This window comes from Rhinatrema bivittatum, chromosome 18 (assembly GCF_901001135.1).
Source record: "Rhinatrema bivittatum chromosome 18, aRhiBiv1.1, whole genome shotgun sequence".
Classification (NCBI taxonomy): Eukaryota; Metazoa; Chordata; class Amphibia; order Gymnophiona; family Rhinatrematidae; genus Rhinatrema; species Rhinatrema bivittatum.
In genome coordinates this window covers 39,408,248-39,426,775 of record NC_042632.1, presented here as the reverse complement: position 1 = coordinate 39,426,775, position 18,528 = coordinate 39,408,248, and the positions used below count along the sequence as shown (strand labels likewise).

Sequence of the window (18,528 nt, the reverse complement as noted above, 5' to 3'; positions counted from 1 at the left end):
ATATGCACGGGAAAGTTATTCGGGAGCCTTCATTGGGCTGTGCAGTTATAGCATGGCGCCCACGGCAAAGAAACCTAAGTGCCTATCGGTGCTGTCTGCCACATGAGAGCCATTCAGCCGGAGCTTTCTTTAAGCCTGTATCAGCACTGGCTGGATGCTCAGGGAGGTTTGCCTCCTTCCGATTTTGCTGACAATGGCCCATTGCCTCGATTTGAGGGAAGTGGGACCAAAGGAGTCACTGCAGGGGTGTATCCTCCTTTGATTGGTCTGGGGGACTAATCAAAGGTCCTAAAGGGCCACTGGCTCATAGGTCGTCAGGTTTGGGCCTATGGGACCTGGAATGGACCCAGCCTCTTTTTCCTGGGTGGAATTCTTCCAACGACTGCAGACATTTTTACAGGGCCAGTCTGCTAAAGCAGCAGTTCCTACTAAGGAAGGTCCAGGGACTCCCATCGCTCTTCCGCCTGTCTTCATGGTCAAGCACTGTCATAGTGCAGTCTGATAGCTCGAATGCAGGTGGATCAGGATATTGATGACAGTGGCGGCTCTCCTGGTGAGGAAGGGAATATTCCCCCAGATTTGGAGCCCTAAAGAACTCCTCTACGTTTCTTTCAGAGAGATGAGTTGCTGGCTCTGATATATCAGACCCGTGGAGTGGCTGGACCTGACAGGGACACAGAAGGAGTTTATGTTGGTCACCCTTTGCAAGGCTTCCTGTTTCTTTCCTCTTTTGGATGCAATCCAGGAGTTGATTGCTCTGGAATGGAATGCGCCAGAAGCATCCTTTAAAGGAGGAGGACACATGTTAGCAGGTTTAGACCCTTGGAGCCGTAGGCCAGAAAGCAGTTACGTTTGCCTAAGGTGGATGACTTTGGGTGTTCTATTACAAAACACACCATTGTCCCGGCAGAGAGAAGCGTGGCTCTGAAGGATGCTCAGGATAGGAGGATTAAGGCTATCCTGAAGCAAGCCTTTGAGGCAGTGACAATGAACTTATAGATTGCTTCTTGTTGCACCATGGTAGCTCGGGTTACCTTGTAGCTTTGTCGAAGGTCTGGTGGTGTTGGGTCCAGTTTAGGGCCTATGGTTGAAGCTTGTGTTTTGTTAAATCTACACATTTATTCTTTACATTTTTAAATTCAATTATGCCTTTATTATAGCTGTTTCCTTAATATTTACATTAAACTTATAAATTCTGCAGTATCCATATATATTACTCATATGTGCATTTTACTTACAATATGTGGACTCAACTTCCGTTCCGACAAGAATATGTCATCCTCTGGATACTGCAGATTTGGGGACTGGTAGTCAGGTGGTTGGGTGCAGATAACAGATTCTCTTTCTGTCCACTGCCAAATATCTGATGCCGTCCTCCTACACCTCCAGTGCAAACTCCCATGCCACCCTAATTTCTCTCCAGACTATGAGCCTTGGTTTGTCACCTGGTTCTCCAAGGTTCAAGAGGGAAATGTAAAATGCTGACCAGTGAACACCTAAGGTCAGACAGATTGAGCCAAAGTCCACGAACCCAGGATGTGGAAATCTTAGTGGGCGAGGGAGAGAACTGCAGCTGTGAAAAAAAAAAAAAAAAAAGGGAAGTTCTGCTAATAGCAGATAGTGAAGCAATACGTTTTGGAGCAAGAAGTTTCCCAAGAGCTGGCTTGTTTGTGGGCATGAGAAAGAGGACAGATGTTTTGGGGGGGGGGGGGGGGGGGGGGAGTATTTTTGTAAGCCATTTCTGACTTGTCTGGAAAATTGTTGTGGGACAGACAGCACTTGACAGAAGGGCTAAAAAAGGTCTAACAGAACTATATTACTAGATGGAATTGTATATTTAAGAAGAAGCTTAGCAAATGTTCTTTGAAGGAGTTTGGAGAGCAGTCAGACACTGCACTCTGTGTACTGTTTTCTTTCCTTCTACCATAGCTTGTAAACCAAAGACACATTTTCCTTACAATAAAGATGTCATTATTGGCCATATTTGATTCTCCTTTGGCTTGGTATTGGGGGCAAAATACACAAGAACCAGGGGCCGCCTTCTTGGCTGATGTGGGCTGTGACTTTGTATGCACAGCCGCCAGAGGAGCTGCTTTAGTTATTGCGGCTAGGCGACAGCTGTGGCTGTGCAACTGGTCCACAGATACTATTTCAAAGTCCAATCTAAGCTGCCTTTCAAAGGCTCGCTTTTCTTTGGCAATGAATTGAAAAAAAATGGCAAATAAAGGTGGAGAGATCCGGACCCCACGTGTGCCAGAGGATAAGAAGCCAGTTTCCCGGACTTTTCAGAGGAATGGCCACTCTCAAGACTACCAGCATTTTTTATGTCATGGTGGAGGTTCTTCCGCAAATTTCAGTCCTTTTGCCCCCGAGGTCCTTGAAAGGAGGAGTACTGGAGGCAGAGCCCCTTGGTCTTCCCAATGAAAGATTGCAGGCTCAGCTGCTGATGCAGAAGTGGTTGTCTATCCCAGTTTTATCACAGGTGGGCCCAGATTACTTCAGATCAATGAGTCCTTGAAGTGGTTCAGGAACAGCTATGCTCTTGAATTTCTTCGCATTCCTCCAGATGCCTTCATGTTCTTTCCATTCAACTCCTCTCAGAAGGTTGAAATGGAAGACACATTACAACAGCTGTTGATTCTGAAAGCAGTGATTCCCATTCTCAAATCGCAGTGAAATGAGGGCTTATATTCCATTTATTTTGTCATGCCCAAGAAGGAAGGGTCATTTAGGCCCATACTGAATCTCAAGAGTGTCAGACAGCTACAAGTCACATTTCAGGATGGAAACCGTGTGCTCTGTCATAATAGCACTTCAAGCAGGGGAGTACCTCACACCTCCATCAGATCGAGAGACGTATCTGCATATTCCCAACCCGCAGGAACAGCAGCAGTTCCTCCGAATTGCCATCCTGGATCATCATTACCAGTTTCTTTGACAGTGTGACCAAAGACTTAGATCAGAGGAGCGTGCCAATTGTAGCATACTTGGATTTCAATAAGGCCTTTGAGATGGTTCTGCATAAGCAAACAAATTGAGCAGCCTTGTCATAGGCTCTAAAGTGACTGACTGGGTTACAAACTGGTTGCGTGGGAAGCAGCAAAGGATATTGGTAAGTTGAGTTCACTTCAAGGAGAGGGGTGTTTCTAGCAGTGTACCGCAAAGATCGGTTCTTGGACCAGTTCGTTTCAATATTTTCATTAGCAACATTACAGAAAGATTGGCAAAAAGACAAACCTTTCCCATTGATACCAAAATCTGCAACAGGGTATACAACCCAGGAAGGTGTGGAAATCATGAGGAAGGATTTAGCAAAGCTCGACAAATATTCTAGGGGCTGGCAGCTAAGATTTAATACTAAAAAATGGAATTATGGATTTAGGATGCAAAGATCCAAGGGAGAGGTATATTATAGGGGTGAAATTCTTCTAAGCATGAAAGAAGAGCAGGAGCTGGGGGTGATTGGGTCTGAACTTAAGGTGGCCAAACGTGTGGCACAGGTGACAACAAAGCCAGAAAGATTCTTGGCTGCACAAGGAGAGGAATGGTCAGCCGAAAAAAAAAAAAAAAAAAAAAGGGTGATATTACCCCTGGTGAGACTTCATTTGGAATACTCTGCACAACGCTGAACACCACACCTTGAAAAGGATATTTATTTAGATTTTTATGTTTTTCAGCACTTCAAAGTGTACATCAAAGCAGATTACATTCAGGTGCTATTTGCCTAGCCCCACAGGGCTTCCACTCTAAATTTGTACTTGAGGCAAGGGAGAGTAAAGTGACTTGTCCAAGGTCACAAGAAGCAATAGCAGGATTTGAACCTTTGTTTCCCTGCGTTGTAGCCCACTGCTCTAACCACTAGGCTACTCCTCCAGAGGATGGCTTTTAAAATGATCAGTGGTTTTTGTTCTAAAGCATATAGGGATCTAAAAGAAAAGATGTGTTATTGGAGATATGATGGAGGTATTTAAACATCTCTATTGTTTCCATGCACAAGTGGTGGATCTTTAAAAAAAAAAAAAAAAAAAAAAAAAAAAAAAAAGAGGGAGACTCTAGGATCAGGGGATTGATCCCTCTTTGAAGAGCCTTCTTTCGTTTGAAAGACCCATCTCCTGTGCATGGAAACAATGGAGGTATTTACATCTCTCTCTCACACCACATCACACCTATCCTGAAAAACCTACATTGGCTCCCAGTAAACTTCAGAATTCTACACAAATGTCTCACCATCATCCATAAAGCTATTTACAACAGAACACCCATTGATTTACACAACCCACTCACGCTACACTTCTCTTCCAGACCCATCAGAGAAGCATACAAAGGTTCACTACACACCCCCCCCAGCCAAATTCACACACCTCTCATCCACTAAAGATCGAGCCTTCTCGAAGCAGCGCCAACCATCTGGAATAACATGCCCCAGACCTTAGACAAGAAAATTGCACGCAGACATTCAGAAAGAAACTCAAGACTTGGCTATTTCTACAAAGCTTCCCTGATCTATGACCACCCCAACTGCTATAACTTGCCTTGGTCCGCCAGTCGACGTTCCCCATCCCTGACATGGCTTCTGACATTATATTAATCAGTCCCGAGTTTTATGAACTAATACTATTTAGTCAGGAACATTTGATATTCTACAGCCCTGAGTCTAGGATATTATTTATATATTTGATAATATTCAGTCCTGAGTACAAGTGATTATTATAGTCCTAAGTATATGACTAGATAATATCTAGTCTCAGAAATAAATAATATCTAGTCTCAGAAATAAATATTATTTATTTCTATGTTAGCCATGACTGGCTTTTCCTCCTCCCAGTTCAAGTGCCCCTGTTTTATTGCAACTTTTTCTCTCTTCGCCTATTGTTCACGTTGATGTTAATGTTATTGCACCGCTGTTTATTGTAAACCGATACGATATGATTGGTATCATGAGTGTCGGTATAAAAAAAGCCCAAAACAAATAAATAAAATAAATATTCCCATATGAGACACATTTAAAGGTCCAAATGAAGTCTACCCTGATTCACAAGTAATTTTTTTTACGAGGACGGGAGTGGTTGCATGGAACAGGCTCCCCCTGGAAAAAGTGGAGACAAATATCCATATCTGAATTCAAGAAAGCACAGGATAAACTTGGAGGATCTGAGGAAGTGGTAGGGATTGTAATGGTTGGTGTGGATGGGTAGGCTGTATGGGTTCCAAACTACAGATTAGTTAATATGAGGTTGGGGCCAGGTAAAATGGTAGCAGATACTTTTAAGAACAAAATTACGGGGCAAACTGCTGAGGTAAACCTGTTTTAATGGGGAAGTCTTGCCTTACTCATCTATTAAAATTCTTTGATGATACAAATAAGCAGGCGGAGAAGGGTAATACAGTCAATATAGTGCATCTGGGTTGTGAGAAGGCATTGACAGTCACTCATAAGAAATGAATGTGTTGTGTGACTTTTGTAGATTAGTAATTGGTGAAAAAAAACAGAGGAGGAGTAAAATGGTCAGGAGTAATTGTAGAGTGGGCCAGTGATCTGTTCTGAGACCAGTGCTATTTAACTTGTTTGTTAATAATCTGGCTAAAGGGAACAGTGATGGAGGTAATCAAATTTGTAAATTAACAAAGTTAGTCAAGGTAGTTGAAACAACTAGACTTGTGGGAACTGCAGCACCTTACCAGAATAGAGCACTAGGCCTCTAAGTGACAGATGAAATTTAATGTTGACAAGTGCAATATGATGCACACAGGGAAAATAATTCTGGCTATATGTTTACAGTACTGGGTTCCACATTAGGAACTACCACTCCAAAAAGAGGATCTTGGACTTATTGTAGATAACACATTGAAAGCTTCAGCTTACTGTGCAGCAACAGTCAAAAAAGAAAATAGGTTAAGAATTATTCAGAAAATGGAGAATAAAACTAAATTTATGTTTCTGTATACATCTATGGTGTGACCCCCATACCTTGAGTACTTTGTAGTGTTCTGGTCTCCCTCTAAAAGATATAGCACAACTAGAAACAGAGGATAAAAATGATAAAGGCTAGAACAAGTTCCTGGAGAAGAAGTTCATATATTGCTATTAGTCAGGTTGACTTAAGGAAGAGCCACTGCTTATCACCAGCATTAGTAGCAGGGGTACTTGTATGCTAGATTGGCCACTGTTGAAAACAGGATGCTGGACTTGATGGACCCTTGATCTGACCCAGTATGGCATGTTCTTATGTTCTTAACAGCTCCCTTATGAAGAAAGGCTAAGGAAAAGTTATTTACATATTCAAATAGTTTCTTAGCGTGCTCCCTAATATTGGTAACAGATTTAAAACCAATTTAAGAAGATGTAGCCAAGGTTAATAGTGTAGCCAGTTTTAAAAAAGGCTTTGATAATTTCCTGCAGGACAGATCCACTAATAATTAGCAGCCAGTAGGCTTGAGGATCATCCTCTTACTTCTGGGTGTGAGCAATATGGAATGGATTTCCCCATTAGGAGCTACTAGGTACTTCCAACACAGATTGGCTAATAACAGGCACAGAAGACTGGGCTTGATGGACCCTTGGCCTGACCCTGCATGGAAATTCTTACGCAGACTGAACCTGCACTTTACTTCCAGTCATTTAACCCATCTGTAATGCAGCCTGCTACGCCAGTATTCAAGATGTTATTCAAGAGTAGTCCAGCCTAATTGCAGGTGGTTAGTTCTGAGTTGTCATATTCACACAGTATAAATCAGTCCCAGTCAGGGCTGTACTGGAACCTGAGTATTTCCAAAACAAATTTACATCTACCTGATTTTTATTAGATAAATCTATATAAATATTTTGGAAATCAAAATTTTCTTTTTCAATTTGGCATCATTTTTTTTTTTTTAATTTCTGGATTTCCTGCAGATAACACTTTGGGTTATTCTTCTGGGTTTGTTCAATCAAACACAAACTTCAAAGACCGCACAAGCACCTGAAGAGGGGCCCCATATTGCCTCAAAAGCTTATCATCCTTAGATTATTCTTTTGATGGCTGAACAGTGTCACCACCTACAAGGAACCTAGAAAATCAAAGTAGTAAGATGCTTAATTAAAAAAAAATTGGGAAGCTAGTCATAAGTATCGTTACTTTTTTTTTTAATTGGACTATTACCTACAACTTGTTTGGCTAGGAAGTCTTGAGCATGCTTAGGCGTTTCCACACAATGTCACTGGCTAAGTAGTTGACTTTCCAGGGAGGTGGGCAGGTAATACTATATGCATGGCTGATTTACCCACCATCTACAGAGAACCCCCATAGCAGGTAAGCAACTTCACTTTCTCTGTAGACAAGCAGATTTAAAGCAGTAGGGAGTCCTAAACTGAAGGTGTCTTGCAGAACTACGGAAACAAAGGGATGGGTTTACTAGCCTTTCAAACCAACTCCTCCATTGAAGGGAGGCACCTTCATTTATAAGGGCTACTTACCAGTTTTTCTATTTTACTTCCTTCTAGTCTTCCAACAACCTCCATGGCAATCACCATATTAACATTTCATTGTTGTGATGAACTAATTCTGTCTTGCTTCAGCTAAATTTTTTTTGTTTTTAGTTTTCCAACATGCTACCGCCAATGGTGGGGCCAATGATCCTGGGCTCTCATGTGGCTACGATCATGCTGTGGTTCTGCCTCGCCCTCCTGAGCACAACCATCTCACACTGTGGCTACCACCTGCCCTTCCTGCCATCACCGGAGTTCCACGACTTCCACCACCTCAAGTAATGGCCTGCCTTTATTCATTCCTTTGATTTGTGAGCTTTTCCCCACTACCTTCTCTGACCCCATTCTCAGGCCTCGTTGAAGGTTTGAGAAACACGAGTGGACTCTGAGCCTTTCCACTCAGCAGCACATGTCACCCATGCAGTTTAGACTTCAAGCTCAAATCCCAAATGCATATGGCTACCATGCTCTTGCTTTTCAGAGTAAAAAGTACCATGCGTTGAATCTAAAATAAACCATTTAAAAGCATCTCCCTGCAAAAGCAGTGCTCAAAACCACTAGACTCATTCATTCAAGGTTGCCCAGATCACGCTTTAGATAATTGAGTTTTGGAATTTAATGACTTGTAATCAGACGCAGATGCCACCTTTTCCCATCTTGTGCCGACTGCATTTGCTCCAGGACTATGACTATTAGCCCATGCTCTAGCATCCTGTTATTTGGTCAATTTTAAAACAAAGAGAAAATATATTAGCATTTTCCTGGCGCTAAAGACGGAATTGTTGGTCTTGCTGCATTCCTGCATGAGGAATTAAATGTGGCTCTTTAGGCGTTCTGTAACCCTCCACACACAACAGGGCATAGGACTGAGCTTTTAGAGAACGATCAGCCACTGCAACAAGGTGCAGCAGTAACATTGGTGGGGGCTACAAACCTCTTCAGTTGTCATTACCCCCCCCCCCAGCTTCATAGGGCACCACAACCAGATCTCTTTTGGGGCCAATATGATGGCAACACAGCAGTGCTGTGCATTTCCAGGTAAAAGAGCTGGGTTTGAATGTTTCCTTTCCAGACTTAGATGGTCTCTCTTGGCCCTACAATATAGTGGGGGCAATGTTCACAGTCCATCATAGTGGGAGGGTCTCTGCTGTTGCTGAACAGCAGCACTTAGTGGTCCGATTCAAAAGGCACATAGACCAGTTTCCTGAGAGAGTGCCAGCGTGTTCCTGCAAGCCCCACCCTCAAATCAAAGATGCACTAGGCTGAAATGGGAAGAGTTAAAAATTCTCATAGAACCATAGCTCCAGCAAAGGCTGGTGCCGATTGAGATGGAAACCCAAAAGCAGTTACAGGAAAAAGGCCATTTCTTCAAACACAAAAAAGAATTTGCTCTCTAAGCAATGCATTTTCCGTTTGGTTTCCAGGTTTAACCAGTGCTACGGCGTCCTGGGAGTGCTGGATCGCCTGCATGCCACGGACACAGTGTTCAAGCAAACCAAAGCCTACGAAAGGCACGTGCTGCTACTGAACCTCACCCCCCTCAGCGAAAGCATCCCTGACCCCCCCAGGAAATGCCAAGGAAAAGGGGTCTCACTACCCACCATCTCCAGCCTTTGCAAGGAAACTAGAGCAGATACAGAAGTTATACATAGGTGTGAAGTAAAAAGGATGATTATGTAGCCAAAATAACATCTCGTTGCTACTGTGCTAGTTATACTATACTGACTACTACACTTTGAGGCCAAAATCAAATCTTCTTAACTTCCTGGGGCTTGATAAACATCACACAGACTGCAGTGTCACTACAAACCACTCTAAACATCCGACACTAAGCCTAGGCGATGTTGGATCAAAAACAAAAGAAAAAAGTATGCTTTATGAGAATAGTAAAAAAAAGTTCCATACAGGGAGCTTATAGAAGTGATGACTAAAATTGGTGTAAAAACACAGCCTTAATCCAATGCAGAAAGAGTTCCCTACTCAGTAGTGTTATAAAATTGGTTAAGAGACTAAGCTGGTCCCTTATTTACAGTTTCATAATCATCTATAAATCAGTAATGGATCAGTGAAAGCTACTCACTCCTTTTAAGCATGCGATTTGCAGCTCAGTTTGAGTGACTTGCTCCTGGTTCTGAACCAACCACGGGATCAGCAGCTCTCCTGCACTTCTTCATTTTGGACGGTGTGATTCAGTGGCAAAGTCGGACAATTCCTATTGTTGGAACAATCAAGTGCCAAAATCGCCAACCCAATTTCTTTTGCTTCAAGCCCCCTATTTCCCCATTATGAAGGCGCTGTCCTCATATACAGGAGTTCACACCCTTCTGTTTATGGCGAACTGCTCTGCATGGCTTTAGTAATAGCAAGAATGTTTGGTGATTTCACCTAGCAGAAAAGATGAGAGCACATGATGAGAGGAGTGCTTTCCCCCTTAGGCTCTGTTCATTCAGTGTAGTTGCAGTGGGTGTTTTCTTTGGCATAAATACACTCGCGTCATACTGGCTCCCAGCAGCCATGGAGTATTTTATGCAGCTATAAAATGCAGTGGTAGGACAAGGAGACCTAAACAAGGCTAGTTTAAAAGTGTTTTAAGCAACCCAGATACAGACTGTGTATCGCTGCAGTTTTTAGTATAGTAACAGGTGTTTGGTGGCAAACACCGTAAAATCTGCCTTGCCATTGGCTAGTATTCAAGCATGATCCTTGAAAGGGAAGGACCCAAAAAGCACGAAGGAAGGCGATCTATAATAGCCGTCAGGATGAAAGAAAAGAAATAGATGCCTGTAGTCTTAAAACAATCCTTTATTGCAGTGGAGACACAAGGGTAGCCCGACTCTGGCCGGGTTTCGCCGTTTCAAAACGGCTGCCTTTGCTAGTGGAGTTCTGCTATCGCGAATGCTTCAAGACGCAACATAAGAGATCATACAGCTCTTTATATGATCACATTATATTCTTAGTCGATATATAACTAATGAATTCAAGAAGATTATTGTAAGCCCCTGAGGCAGCCGTTTTGAAACGGCGAAACTCGGCCAGAGTCGGGCTACCCTTGTGTCTCCACTGCAATAAAGGATTGTTTTAAGACTACAGGCATCTATTTCTTTTCTTTCATCCTGACTAGTATTCAAGCATACATCCACCTGAAACTCTACTTACCCACCAGACTGCAGGATTTAGAAAACACATGATTCTGTCCATAGACATTTTAAATTCTTCTGCATCCTAACTAAATTATACTATGAACTCAGTTTCCCCCAAAACACACACACTTGCTCCTGGAATTTTGCTTAAACTTATTTTGATAGAAGTAATCTGTTCTGTACAATGTACTATATTGGTTCTTAAACAATATTCCATATAATCAGCAGTATTACCGAGAAAAAAACCAAACCAGCTTCATTTGCATTTTTATGTGAGTATATAGTAGACCGGGGTAGGCAGCTCTGGTCCTTAAGTGCTGTAAACCAGATGGCTTTTCAAGATATCGCCAGTGAATATGCAGGAGATGCATTTATATACAGTGGCAGCAGTGCTCGTAAATGCATTTCAAGCATGCTCATTGCAGGTATTTTGAAAACTTCACTGGCTTGTGGCACTAAGGGACCAGAGAAGTCTACCTCTGGGGCACGCATTTTACTACTTGTTAGATGCCATTAATCTGATGAAGTAGCAGGCACCAAATACCACCAAGGCTACTTTTACCTTTCCTATAAATTCTTCAGAACTTTGTGCACGCCCAACTTGCGTTATATGTACATGAGCACCTCTTCCTGTTCCTATGTTCTAACAAGTGGCAATTAGTGAATAGAAAACTAACAAAGCTAGGAAAAGATGAATACCTTTATTAGGTTACAATTTAAAGATACAAGTTTCAGGGATTCTATCCTCATAGACAACATCTTTAGCAGTCTTCAACACTTTTTTTTTATTATTATTAGTTTTACAACCAGCAGGCTGTTCAATTGTCTTTTAACTAGTTTTATCAAGCTAACAGCTACTGCTTCTTGTAACTAAGGACTGACCTCACATCCCAAAGACGCCTGCTTAACCTGGCTATTCCTTGCAAGAACGCACAAGGCAATGAAAAGAAGGCATGCAACACTCACAATTGCTTACAGTGCAGAAACATCAAGAGTCTTCTTCAGATATTTGTAGCTGCTGAAAATCAATTGTGTTATCTCGTCCGTAGGAATTCTTAGAAATGTCAGGCTTTTACAGCAGTCCATGGAGATTTGATGCTAAGTGCTGAAAAGAAACAGGTCTGCATTGCACACCAATTTCTCCCTTTACATCTAATATAAGCAGCCAGCTTGTGAAAGAAAAGTTGAGTATATGTCTCTCTGCTGTAGGACTTCTACCCAAATTTTGATTCACTTAACCAATAATCACTTAATACCATTACTATGCAGTGAAAAGTCTTAGCAAACAAATTGGATGGCATCTCTTTTTGCCTTATGAGATTAGTTACCAAAAATAGAGAATAGAAACCAAGCATCTTGATGTTCAGATGCATATTCCTTGTATACAAATTTACTTCTTATTGGCACATGAAGCAGTTATTACCTTAACATTTGTAAGTGTACATTTAAACCCAAGGTCATGTAATATAACACAAAAAGGAAAACCCAAGAGGCTTTGGCATTGTATGTCTTCTAAATGGTGCCTAACCATTAGCACATTCCAGTTTATTGCTATTCGTAAAGGGAAGGAATAGAATTTTTAAAATAATGTCCATAAAATAGAGTTAAAGATTCAAATCCCAATATCACCATGTTCAAATTCATGGTCTTTGTCAAGGCAAGATTCAAATTATATAGTCTAGAAAACAGTAAAAATACATCGACTTCACTATCTTTACCATGATCCCATTCCGTCATGGCACATACATGCACACCCTGAAGGTCTCAGGTTTACAAAGTGATTCATCACTGGATCAATGCATTTAATGCCATGGACAAGCACAGATTAAACCCATCTGAAGTGCAATCGGATACCAATCAGTTACCCTTGTGTGTTCACTAGATATCTATCAATAAATTGTGTTTGAACCTTTCTGGCTTCTGCCTCTCTATTTGGGTCTGAAAATGCTATTTTTAAAATTTTTTTTTTTAAGGGAAGGAAGAATGGAAAAGAGGTAGCTGTACCCTGTTTTCATCAAAGTGGGTCCAGAAAACAGGACAAAATCCTTTGTTCATTACGAACACAGCAAACAGGCAGGGAAGACAAGTTATATGCTTATTTCAGTTTTTTGGCATCTTGCTTATGTGAGCTAGAAATGTCAGATTTGTTCTCCTTACAGAACAACATCCTGGCATCCAGCTATGTGGCTTTGACCCTGATCAAAGCCACATAGAAGGCAGCAGTAAAGAAAAAAGTCTTTAAAATTACACACTTGGCAATGAGCATCACTAAAGTATGCTCTTTCAGATTTATATTGTATTGCTATGGAGAAATAAGTGCTTACAGTTTCTAAAATCTGCTATATGAATCCTCAGACATCACACTGATAATACAAGCAGCTGAGGGACAGAAGGATGACCATTAAACAAATAATGAAAGGAGTATAGCAGTAGTAAGAGTTGCATGGTTTTTCCTCCTCCCTTGAAAAACTGTTTCAGCACAATTAAATAGCAAAGTTGCTTATATGTAAACGGCACTCATAGGTGGCAGATGAATTAGTCATCACTCATGGGTGATGTCTGACAGCATCGAACGGAACCAAACTCTCTTAGCTCAGCAACACTTTACTGAGCATCAGTTGTAGTTCACATGCGCCCTGCCTCATGAGCACCTCAAGTCTCCATTTGTCTGAGCTCTGCTGCACAGATGCATGGCAAGCTACAAACATGGCCAGATTATCTCCCATGGTGAGGCAAGCCTGAAAGATGCAGAACCTCAGAAGAGCGCCAAGGCTAAGCACCAGCACAAATGCCGGCATTGAAGATGCTCATGATGTGGGAGCTGGGCCAGGGTTCTTCACGCCTTATTCCCCACTCAGGAAAGTTGCCCCCACATACACCTTGCCGCCAGTTCCTGCATCTGCCTCAGGATTGGGGGTTGAACAAGGCTAGAACGCCTACTGTAGAGGGCGGTTGGAGCAAGAGAGCCCAGACGGTCCCATGCCAGGCTCTACTTTGGCACCATTTCTCTACAGTTTTGTTAGTCTTTTATTCTTTGGCCTAGTTTCTTTCTGCCTTATTGCATCTCAACCATACAGAAACTTTTGTTACACATGAAATTGGTTTTGAATAGTCAAAAACCAGATCATTTTGTTAAATAGCGATTAAAACCACTACTCAATTTTGACAATTTCCATACAATACTTTAAATGTTTATTTTTGCTAATTTGGACTATTGCAATGTTCTTTTACTCTGATTACCTTTGAACAAATTAAGACCATTACAACTTTTACAGAATGCCACAGCCAGAACCTTAACGGGTGAAAAAAAAATTATATTACTCCTACATTGACCAGCTCTAACTTCATGTCTTGCAATAGCCTGAAAGCTACATCTGAAGTACAGAAGGGAGGCGGCACAAGGCTCTCAGATTTGCCCAGGGCACGTAATACTTTTATACCAACCTGGAGAGTGCACACCACACACAGACCCCTACTATTCACCCATCTTCCATTTCTCCAGGGGGAAAATGCTGGGGGAAAAAAATGGAAGGTAGGTTGTAGGGTTCCTGGGAATATAAGAACTTGCCATACTGGGTCAGACAGAGGGTCTATCAAGCCCAGTATCCTCTTTCTAACAGTGGCCAATCCAGGTTACAAGTACCTGGCAAGATCCCAAACAGTAAACAGACCCTATGCTACTGTGCAATGATAAGCAGTGGCTTAAAATACAAATGCAGTCTTGTAGAAACTACAAGTGTCACCAGCCAAGTTTCCATTATAGCACCACCACTCTAAAAATACAAAAAGCAGATTTTTAATACCATTGCAGTTTCCAAAAATTACAGGCTCCTACAGTTATCTTAGTGTTCATTCATAGCAATCCTAATATATATATGTCATGTGTATCTGGAAAATAAAACTGTAAACAAGGTTTACATTCCTCAAATACTGCTCTATTCTTCACCTTGACCCTCACCTAAACACATCAGTTTCTGCTCACTGCAAAACTGATGGTTTTATAAACTGTGTCATTTGATTGTTTCAACAGTGAGCAAGGAAGTCTTTTCCTTATTGTTGACAGCAATTACTAATAAAATAAAAATTAAGCTTTATTTCTCTCTTCTCCCCCACAAAGTAGATTTTCAACTGAATAGAAATATTTTTGGATAACTATCCCAGTTACAAATGTTCTCTTTCCTAAAAGCAGGCTCTCTTGGTCGCATTTTGTCCATCACTGCCAGGTGATGGACAAAAGTTACAGTACAACATGGACGCTGCAGAATCTTAATTCAAATGTCTTCTTGATGATCTGGAAAGTGTTTCAATAAAACCGATTCTGTTTAAGAATAATTCTAAAAACAAAGCAGAGTTGCTTACCTGTAACAGGTGTTCTCAGAGGACAGCAGGATGTTAGCCCCCACACATGGGTAACATCATCAGATGGAGCACGATACGGAAAACTCATGTCAAAAGTATCTAGAAACTTTGACTAAGCACACTGAGCATGCTCTATACCACGCATCCAAGCAGGGGTCCCTCTTCAGTCTCAACATAGACTTATGATAAAAAAATTAGGAGAAAGCCAACTCCATGGGGTGGCGGGCGGGTTTTGTGAGGACCAACATCCTGCTGTCCTCTAAGAACATTTGTTACTGGTAAGCAGCTCTTTCTCCAAGGACAAGCAGGATGTCGGAAGGTTCGGAGAACTGGGTTCTACACATCAGACTGCCCGAATCTGTCGTGTAAGCAACCCTATCCAGACAGTAATGGTATGTGAATGTGTGGAGAGAACTCTACAGCACACCCTTGCAGATGATATCCACGGGAACTGCTCGCAAGTAGGCCACCAACACTGCCATCTCTGACAGAATGAGCCTTGACGTGAACCCCAAGATACAGTCCTACCTGGGCATAGCAGAAGGTGCAATCTGCTAGCCAACTGGATACGTCTGTCTGGCAATGGCAACCTATTCTTATCAAAAGAAATAAAAAGTTGGGTGGACTGTCCATGGGCTTCTGTCTGCTCCAGATAGAATGCGAAGGCTCGCTTGCAGTCCAAACTGTGCAGTGCTTGTTCGCCTTGGTGTGAATGGGGCCTAGGAAAGAATATTGGCAGGACAATTGACTGGTTAAGATAGAAATCCATCACCACCTTAGGCAGGAACTTAGAGTGTATGCTCAATATCACCCTCTCATGATAAACCTTACTGTAAGGTGGATAAGTCACTAAGGCCCAGAGCTCACTCCGTGCTGAAGTGACCACCACCAAAAATATGACCTTCCAGGTCAGGTACTTCAGGTCACAGGTGCACAGCAGCTCAAAAAGGGCTTTCATCAGCTGAGCTAACTCCATGCTGAGGTCCCAAGTCACAGTGGGAGGCTTCAACTGAGGCAGGCCCTGCAGAAAACATATAAAACTATAGGCTATACAGAGATAGGTGTACCATCCACAGTGATGGTCTGCGCCAACTGCACTAAGATGAATTCTGACAGTTGATTTTTAAGCTAGCCTCTGAAAGGTGTAGAAGGTAATCAAGCAGATTTATGTGGTGCAGGAGAACGGATCTAGGGCCTTCTGCTCACACCACACAGAAAGCCACCTCTACTTCAATCCATAGGACTTTCTAGTGGATGGCTTTCTAGACCCTGAGAGACATCCTCACAAAGATCTCAACATCCAGACTGTTAGCAAAGGGTCTGTAGGTTGAGATGCCATACCATTGATCTTGCGTGATGAGATATGGGGAAGTCCCCAGATTGATTGGTCTCCAGATGGACATCTCCCACAGGAGTGGAAACCAGACCTGTCTCTGCCAATGAAGGGCTAAGGATCATAGTCCCCCTGTCTTTGCGAAGCTTCAAGAGAGTCTTTGCCACTAAGGGCATCGGAGGATACAAATACAGAAGATCCTTGCCCCAATGGGCATCTGAGGCTGGTTTTCCATCTGACCTGGACAAGGAATATAACTGAGGCACCTTCCTGTTGTGGGGAGGTGCGAACAGATCTATGTCCAGACTCCCCAGAAGCGGAATATCTAATTCGCTACCTCCTGGTCCAGGGACCACTTGTGGGTCTGAAGGCTCGACTTAGCCTGTCTGCCACCACGTTCTCCGTCCCAGCCCTGAGGTTGCTATCTCTGAAAGCCCACAGCATGTACCTGATTGCCCAGAGCTCCAGAAAGTTGATTTGACAAGTTCCTGAGCAGACTACAAAGCCTGGGGTGCTGAGCCCATGCACAGTATCTGAATATAATCCGCTTGAATTGCTGAAAAGTGGAATATAAATAAAGCTGGAAGGGAGGAGGCACAAGGCTTGGATTTACCTAGGGCTCCTAATACGGAAGGGAGTATACAGCTATGGTTAACACAATTTGAGTTGGAAGACTCCGAAAAGAAATCCCCTGTTCCAGATTGGAAATTACCCGCCACCAGGAAAAGGAGTTCCTGAGAGATGGGGTGACACGGATGCATTCCTGGAGGCTCTGCATGGCTTGGCGCCACTGCGACCTCAGGGTCCACTGGGCATGTGCAAACGTGCCAAGGGAGTGACATGGATAGTTGTGGCCATGTTGCTCAACAGCCTCAACATGTGCCAGGCTGATATCTGCTGGCTCTGGTGAAATTCTGCCTCAATGGTCGCCAAGGCGATGGCTCTCTGACGCGGCAGAAAGGCCTTGGCCTGAGCCATGTCTGGCAGGGCTCCAATGAAGTCCAACTGAGGTGACTGACTTGAGATGGGACTTTGGGCAGTTGAGAACGAACCCTAGTGACTCCAACATGGACCTGGTGGCCCCTGCCTGAGATGTGCCAATCGTCCAGATACGGGAAAACATGCACTCCCAAGCCTGCGGAGGTGTGCTGCCACTACGGCCAGGCATTTTGTGAAGACCCATGGGGTGGTTGTAAGCCCGAATGGCAACATCCAGTACTGGAAGTGCTGTGTCCCCACCACAAATCTGACATACTTCCTGTGACCACGGAAGATCTCGATATGGGTGTCTGAGGTTGAGGGAACACAGCCAGTCCCCTTTTTGCAAAGAGGGGCATTAGGTGCCCAGGGAAACCATCTTCAATTCTTTTTTTTTTTTTAGAAACTTGTTCAAGGCCCTCAGGTCTAGGATGGGAAAGAGTTCTCCTGTTCTCTTTGGAATCAGGAAGTACCTGGAGTAGAATCCCTCACCCTCTTTGTCCTGGTGGTACAGGCTCAACCGCTCTGGCCATTAAAAGGGAGAAGAGAGTCGCCTGTAGTACCTCCTGATATACTACTGGCCCCCAATTAGGCAAGGAGGGCAATTTGGCAGAAAACCCTATAGATTTAATTGGTACCCCAGCAGACAATGGACAAAATCCAGTGGTCCAAGGATACATTGGCCCACTGGTTCACAAAGAATTGCAGCCTGCCCTCAACCAGAGAGTCCACTGTCCCGCATACAGGCAACTGGCTTACTCTCCCTATGGCCCAGTCATAACCCCGTCCCTAGAGTTGACTGAGGAGCCGGCTGGGGCTTGGAAGCTCTCTGTTGCCTTGGACAGCCATGGGAGTTATGATGGTGTGGACGGGATCAAGGTGGTGGATAGTACTTGCTTTTATGAAAGTGACTTCTTTGGCCATGGCGGCCTCCTGGAGAAGGAGTACAGGTCTAGAGTACTGGCAGAGAGTTGCTGGAGGGTTTCAAGATGGTCCTGGAGTTGGGCCACAGCATCCCTCACCTTATCTCTGAAGAGAATCTCTCCAGTACACAGCATGTCAGTGAGTCATTCTTGTACCTCTGGTTGGAGATCAGAGGCCTGCAACCATGCCATTCTGCGGATGCCAATTCCTGCTGCATAGACCCTCAATATCATTGAGAACATTGTAGGTCATACACTGTTTCCCGCACTCCAAATCCTTGTGCACCATTGACATGAGGATGTCTTGCTGCTGTTGAAATAGCTGCTCAG

At 43.2% G+C, this 18,528-nt stretch overlaps 1 protein-coding gene across 2 annotated transcripts in view; it reads left to right on the top strand.

Moving 5' to 3' along the window:
* FAXDC2 (fatty acid hydroxylase domain containing 2) overlaps positions 1-10,276 on the top strand; it is a 47,373-nt gene extending 37,097 nt beyond the window's left edge. For both annotated transcript variants that reach the window (XM_029584130.1, XM_029584129.1), the window contains exons 9-10: positions 7,577-7,743; positions 8,890-10,276. In XM_029584130.1, coding sequence (XP_029439990.1) covers positions 7,577-7,743; positions 8,890-9,145 — 423 coding nt within the window. In that variant the 3' untranslated portion in view covers positions 9,146-10,276. The remainder of the gene's footprint in view (positions 1-7,576; positions 7,744-8,889) is intronic.
* The last annotated feature ends 8,252 nt before the right edge of the window (positions 10,277-18,528 follow it).